The sequence below is a fragment of the Poecilia reticulata genome, linkage group LG21 (assembly GCF_000633615.1).
Source record: "Poecilia reticulata strain Guanapo linkage group LG21, Guppy_female_1.0+MT, whole genome shotgun sequence".
In the NCBI taxonomy this organism is placed as follows: Eukaryota; Metazoa; Chordata; class Actinopteri; order Cyprinodontiformes; family Poeciliidae; genus Poecilia; species Poecilia reticulata.
This window is the reverse complement of record NC_024351.1, coordinates 6328753-6336069: the sequence shown is the minus strand read 5'-3', so window position 1 is coordinate 6336069 and position 7317 is coordinate 6328753. Positions and strand designations below refer to the sequence as shown.

General features: G+C 37.4%; 1 protein-coding gene and 1 long non-coding RNA gene across 2 annotated transcripts; both read right to left on the bottom strand.

Annotated features, from left to right (window-relative positions):
• Positions 1-2665, bottom strand: nme6 (NME/NM23 nucleoside diphosphate kinase 6). Its single transcript, XM_008397897.2, has 6 exons — positions 2387-2665; positions 2197-2309; positions 1136-1238; positions 852-891; positions 603-763; positions 1-498 (listed from the first exon to the last, which is right to left on the bottom strand). Exons 2-6 carry the CDS (start codon positions 2287-2289, stop codon positions 347-349), a joined length of 549 nt encoding a protein of 182 aa, XP_008396119.1. The 5' UTR covers positions 2290-2309; positions 2387-2665; the 3' UTR covers positions 1-346.
• A 2972-nt stretch (positions 2666-5637) lies between these two features.
• On the bottom strand, positions 5638-6281 carry LOC103457613 (uncharacterized). Its single transcript, XR_532454.1, has 3 exons — positions 6189-6281; positions 6008-6080; positions 5638-5826 (listed from the first exon to the last, which is right to left on the bottom strand). It is a non-coding gene; the product is annotated as an uncharacterized LOC103457613 (long non-coding RNA).
• Between the last annotated feature and the right edge of the window lie 1036 nt (positions 6282-7317).

Here is a 7317-nt window from a genome sequence, read left to right as displayed (position 1 = left end):
TCAAAGTCATAAAAATGTGGTTTATTTGGTTTGTGCAAAGTTAAATAATTCAAACCTTGAATCTTTTGTACTGCAAATCAAGTAAAAACAACAAGTCAGTAAGTTGTATCTTAAAATAATCTTTACAACTTAAGCAAAAAATAATCATTTAAAAAATTGTTATTAAATGGCCCTCCCTGCTGACTTAAAATTACCAGTGACATGATCCTAGCAACCTCTTCTTTTTATTACAACAACTTGGCACTTTCATAAATCAGGCATACTCTTCATGTGCGGCTTATAAACAGAGTCCGTCATCTCATCCAATCAAGTTTAAGCTGTGGAGCAGGGCTGAACTGCTCCAGGGTCAGCTTGGTGTTAAAGGTTTGTGGATCTGATCTTGTTGATCATATTGGATCCGTCCTGATCTGAACAACGGCTCCTCCTTCTTAAGCCACTGCTCCACGTTGAAATCTGGGAAGAAGAAACTGATTTCTCTCTGAGCCGACTCTGGAGAATCTGAAAAGCAAAAGAAAATTACAAAAAACTAATAATAATAATTAAAAAAAATCTAACATTTGTAATATTTGAATCATTCAGAGTGATGAGTTCACATTTCTGACCGGAGCCATGAGTCGTGTTTCTGGTGTCTGTGAGGCCAAAGCGAGCCCTGATGCAGGCAGGGGATGTGTATCTGGCTTGAAAGACTTTGGTTGGTCCCATCAGGTCCCTCCAGTGACGTATGGCATCTTCTCGAGCTAAAATGTAGGCTCTCATCGGACCACTGGGGGTAAATTCAAAAATACATTACTAATCATTAGGTGATCCATAAAAATAAAAATAAAAAACTATTTTCACAAGAGTAGACTTACCTTGACATGAATTCGACAAGTCTTTGATAGAAGAATCGCTCTGGGAATGAAACATAGGATGTAAATACATTTATCTTTTATGAACAATTTAAATTTGAAATGTAAAACCCCAAAAGTGGATCTTCTACATTTGTCAAATATAGAAAGATTCACATAGGTGCACATAGGCCATGTGATGTATCTACTAGAATAAGAAGCTGATTTGTTTGTAATAGCATGGAGAAACTAGAATAAAAATGTACTCTATTATGTAAAGCCATAATATTGTTAAATACGGTTCACACCTGAATGTTCAACGTAAAACCTCTCAGAATCCTGCCTTTTCCACACCAGGTCTTTGCATCTGACAATTGCAAAGTTGTTATCCAGAATTGTCTGGTGAATAGCCTGAAAGAAAATCATACAAGAAACATTTCAATTTTGCCTGTATTGCTAAATGTTTTGGATAAATGTAAGCACATGCTGCTGTTCGTACGCCACCTTGCAAAAGCATACATTCCTGTTAAACCTTATAGCTTTTTTCACATTATAGTCACAAACATTACCGTAATCTAGACCAAATCCAGTGTGATATAATTTTAATGTCAAATAGGTGACAGGAAAAACATCAAAAATGTGCTATTGATCTGTATGAGTCAACATTTGGTAGAGCCTCTCTTTGCTGAAGTTACAGCTGCAAGTCTTATAAGGTTTGTTGTTGCTGCTTTCACACCTACTGATGGAAATTACTTTCTCATTTAAATTTCCAGAATAGCTCAAGCTCAATCAGACTTGATTGAGAGAGAGAAAAAATAAAACATTTTCAGCATAACAGATTCTCAACTGCATTCAGATTTGGGATTGGACTAGGACAGTTCTATACTAAACATACTTTGATTCTAAACCATTTTATTGTAGCTCTGGTTGCATGTTTGGTGACATTATCCTGAAAAATTGACTCAATTAAGGGAAGTGGCTGCTGATGATTTTACTTAGGGGTATCAGAGTAAGGGGGTTGGATATATGTAGACACCTTTTTTTTTTTCTTTTTTGGAAAGCCATGCATTGTTTTCTTTCTCACTGTAGAATTGTGTACTTTGTCTTGTTGATCTAGCCCCCCCTCACCCCCCCAAAAATGCAGTGGGCTGAATAGTGTTGTTTCCAAGGCACTAGTCTTATCCTTGACATTTAGCTATTTTCAGAGAAGGTAAAACACTGACAAAAGAACCATCACGTTCATTTTGACACACCTCAAAAACTGTAATCCAACTGGACTACAGGTGAAAGACAGCTAAGACCCTGTTTAAACAAGGTACAACAGTTTCGGAATGAGCTAAAAGTAAAATGCGAAAAAATAAAAGCTTACCTCTGCTATTACAGGATGAGCTATAGCATCGGGCTTGATGACCGCCAGGGTGAGCTGTAGCGCTTTGGACAGGCGGCCAGTAGCCTGTAACATGGTCACGGTTACCAGGAAGCCTATTGGAAATAATATATTTACTAGAATAAGATGTTATTTCCGAAAACATATGTTTAAAGTTTTTGGTGATACCTACCTTTTATGTCGATTGTCCATCAAAATCGATCAACTTTTAACGTTTTTAACGGCTGCCATTGTCGCAGTTTACTCAGAGCAATTTTCCAGTTATAAGAGAAAACGATAAACATAAGTCGTCGGCTTAATTCACAACTACGAGCTGTACATATGACAAAACCTTTACATAACAAATTACTACTAAAATATGACTAAATGTTAAATGCAACTCCATCCCTGTCAGTTCCGCTTACAAAAACGATCCCCTGAAACGGAACACTGCAAAGAAGTGTTCCGGTATCATACAATAAAATAAAAAACGCTAAAGCTTTATTGCCAGACTTTACGTCTATCAATGACGTAAAAACAACTCGATATAAAGAAAAAAACATAGTAAAGATAAAATGAAAAATGTATATACATAACAAAATATATAAACAAAATCTACAATTTAAAGGAATTAGTCATACATAAACACTAGTATTGTAAACTTCCTATTAGACATTATGATAATATAGATTATTATTATTTATGCTGCAAAAAATGCAGCAACATAAAAAGCAGAACTAACATACTGCTACAGCTGTCTGTTACCATCTATCAAAATATTGAACTGCTGATAAGATTATAATCTTTATTTTATTGCACATGATTTATATTTTTCTGTTTATAATTTTTAGATGTGTTTTCATCATCCATTAATTGTAGTTATTTTTCATGTTATAGTTATCCTGTGAAAACTATTATGTTGTTTTATGCTATTTGTTATACAATGAAATACTAATGAACTGATTTAATTACATTTTTATTTAGATGAGAAATTGGTATTTGCCCAGCCTGATAAAACAATTGCAGCCAAAATAAATTAATTTTCATGAGTCAAATGTCTGATGTGGTACAAAGTTGTCTGCTGCTCTTTCTGTCATTTTTTTTATTTTTTTTTGTCAAAAATAAATGTCTTTTTTAGCATTTAAGCAGCTGAAAGTCTTAAGGGGACCACTGAGACACATTAACAACAAGCAGGAACTAGAGCTGCAGAGATTTTTGTCTGTGGTAAATCAGACAGTGTGAGTTACAGACACATTCTAGAAATGCAAAATGGCCACACCCTGAAAAGCAGAGAGTGTGCAGTGTTTATGTGTGTGCCAAAAGAAGAGATGGGGAGGGTGGGGAGTTGTGTCCAGCATAGGTTTCTCCCACCTGCCCGTGTCATGTGTCATGTGACTTTGGGGTGAATCCACAGCTGCCACCACCACAAGGCTAATAGAGAAGACTGTGGGGTGAAAGAGTTCACTTTTTTGTAAATATGATTGAAAGTATTAAAAGCTCTTGTTAGTTTAATATGTCAATCTTAGTTTTATTAAAAAGAATACTGAGTAACAATTATGAATATGATTCAATGAATACCAATGATGATGATGATTTCCAGATCCCCTTTCTAAATTTTTTAAAATCTTTTTAGTAATATTTATTGTTAGTATTTTTTTTTTGTTGAACAATAAAGCCAGCTTTGCATTTTTGATTACAAAAAAAAAGCATTTATTTTCTCGTCAAATGGCTGCTGGAGAAAGGCACCAGTCATCCACTGCAACCCTGCATGGATAAACAGGTATGGACTATGGACGGACTGATGGATGTTCTTACTAATTCTTTCAACTTGACAGTTTGGGGTAGCATAGACACAACTGACCTAAAGCTATTACACGTGGTTCTATTTGTGTTATTTGTGCTACGGCCCTAATCTATATTTTCAAAACTTTTTTTATTTACTTTTTTTTTTGCATACGTTAAAGAAGAACAATTTCAAACAGAGAAAGGAAACAGATGTTTAAAAACATAGTAATTTGAACTAAACTGACAAGATACTATTAATGAAAAGCTACTTCCTTGTTGGGACGCTAGCTCATCTGAAAAGAGAGTCCACTGGTGGCTCCAGCTGACTCGTGTTTCACACATCATCCGTTGATTCAACTCATGTGCTGCTGTCTGACCACAATAAAGCTCATCTCTGTTTTACCTCTGTGTCACTGCTGCTGCTGCTGCTACTGGTGCTGCTGCTGGCTCTTGCAGTTGTCGTTCCTGTTTAATGGGTGTTGGGGCAACTGTCTGAGTCACAACCCCCACCGGCACTTGGATGTTAACTTTTTGTTCATTCTTTCAACAAGATCCACAGAAACTGATAATGTAAAAACGTCTGGAAAGGTAAAATAAAAAATGTAGTTGGCTAATTTACAGACGTAAGTATTTATGCAAGTTTGTGTACACGTTTCTCTCTGACCTTTGTCATCAACAAGGAATTATTTTTTGCTTCATAACTGCTGCTTACTGCATATGTTCTCTTTTTTTTTGGACCATCAGGTGCAAATTTAGGAGATGGTTTTGCATAAAAATCCCAGACTTTAAACCACTTACAATCTCTGTCTGACCATTTTTGACGTTGAACTTCCTAAATGTTGACATTTAGATTCCTAATTGTATTGAATTTGTGCTATGTGGCTGACTGATTCATTATTTGCATCAACAACAATTAAACCAATGTATCAAATAAAAAATGAGTGTACATTTACACTACAATAATATAATGGACCCTGATATGACAGACACATAAATAAAATTAAGTTATGATCCAAAAATATTTTTGTTTTATAAATTTTAAATTTGCTATGTTGTGCAATGTACTGATACTGATTATGATGACTTTTGATCTAGTGCAACCTGTAAATGGTATTGTACACCGCTGGAGTTCACCTGCCACCCCGTGACCTTTACAGCAGAGTCATTAAGGATGTCATTGGCCTTGGTGTGACGGTCGGAGGCCTTTGAAGCCTTTTTAGCTGTTGAGTCAGTGAGAAAAGTCAGGAATGTGTTTCCTGTTTTAACACTTTCAGAGGTTTTAGTGACTGGGTAAATCTTGGTCAGGCTACCTCATTGAAAACACCACTTAGTCCCATGTAGTTGGACATTTGTTTCTTATGCCTTAACTTGTTATTTTATTATGACAACATTGACTATTTTCTGTTTTATTCTCTAAAATACCAGAATTGGCACAAAGCATTATACATGTCTGTCTGGTAACATTGTTTCCACAAAGTAAATCAGGTATTATGATCAAATAGTTACTCAGTACTTCAGTAGCATTTTTACAAAAAATATTGCTATACTCTCACTTAAGAACTGTTTGGAGGCTGCTTACTACTTGGGTAAAAATATGTTAAAGTAAAGCTACTTTTACTTGAGTATAGTTTTCAGCGGTCTCTCTATGTTCCGCCCTGTATCTCTCGCATTAAACCTTACAACAATTTCTCTTTGTCCCCCCTGCATGAGTCTTGTGACGTAAACGTTCTTCACCTCTCCGTCACCTGTTCTTTCTATCCGCATAAATGCTGCTGACCTTTGACCTTTCTGCCTCGCCACGCGGGACTGCTCTGCATTCGACAGCTGTGTCAACCTCAAGCCGGGCAACTGGTGCGCCAAGGGAAGGACAAGAGAGTGGCATTAATGGCAAACCACATAATGAGTCAGCAACAATTGCTGTTTTATCTTCATCAGGATCGGCCGTCTCGCTTTTGCTTTTGGTTCTTCATTACACTCTGACGTGTTTTTATCCAGCGAAACTCTACTAAACCCTCGTTTTTCTTCTTACCTCTGGACACGCTCCATTCGTGCCACGTTATTCTCTTATTCAAATGATTCCTTTCTCCTACATGTGGAGTTTCCTGTTAGAAAACAGGGTTAATCCCAACCATGCATGGTGTCAGCTGCCAGTTTATTTATACCAGTGTAAATGAACAAACCGCTCCATTACCAATGAGTTTCACTCCTACCTGCCGTCCTCTGGGACATTATTTCCTCATGCCAAGAAGAGTTTGTTGTGACCTCCCCAGAAGCGATGGGACGTTGGCAGAGCGGCAGACGGGCATGACAGAAGGGGAACAAAGTGATTAGCAAATGGGGGCCCCAGTATGCGAGCACAGGTTAAAAATAACCCCTCTGCCCAATTTGAAGTGAGAATGAAGGACTGTAATGTCTGTGTCCCAAGTTGGTTTAATTGTTTCGTGGGGAAATGATCACTAGAGTTCAATAAATAATACATCTGGGAGTATAGATGGAAAAAAGAAAAGAATAGTATAGTTTAAGGTGAGCTCTTTAGCATGATGGATAACGCGTGATGAGGGGAAACAGATGCTTAAATACAAGGCCAGTGAGCCCACATTAAAACCAATCAGCTGTCCCCAATAAGATCAACAAGAGGACTGTCTTTGCCGATACCACTCAACAACAGAAGCCATCTGATATTCCCAGCACCCAGATAATAAAAGCGGTGAGGACTCTGCACACAGTTGGCATCGGTGGATATGTTGCATTTGTGGATGTTTCCCTGGCCCTGTGCCACGGAAATATCGAACAACTGTCAGAATTAGACAACATCCTGTGGCATAAAAAGAAAATAACCGGGAGCTACAAAGATGAGGTGAAGCTTCTATTTGTGGACAGCGAGTGCCTTGAAAATAGCAAGAGCATTGGGTTTCAATATAAGCCCCCCTCGCTGAGCCCGAGCTTTCTGTGAATGAGGTCCGGGTTCCTGTCGCACCCAACCCTGCTGCTGATTTTAGAACACAGGTGTTGACCTTAGTGGAGTGGCTTGTGCTTGCTGCAGAGGAAAATGAACCCCTACACTCAGCCCGTTTGCCTCTACAGGCTTGGTTATCATCGTACGATCGTACAGATGCTTCTAAGCTGATGCACAAGAATGATATTTTCACTTTTCTCATAATTCTTTTGTCATTTCTGGTTTTCTACTGACATATATTTTATATATACTGCTCAAAAAATAAAGGGAACACTCAAATAACACATCCTAGATCTGAATGAATGAAATATAATTGCCAATAATTTCCATCTGTTGTCTATTCCATTTGCACAACAGCAGGTGAAATTGATTGTCAATCAGTG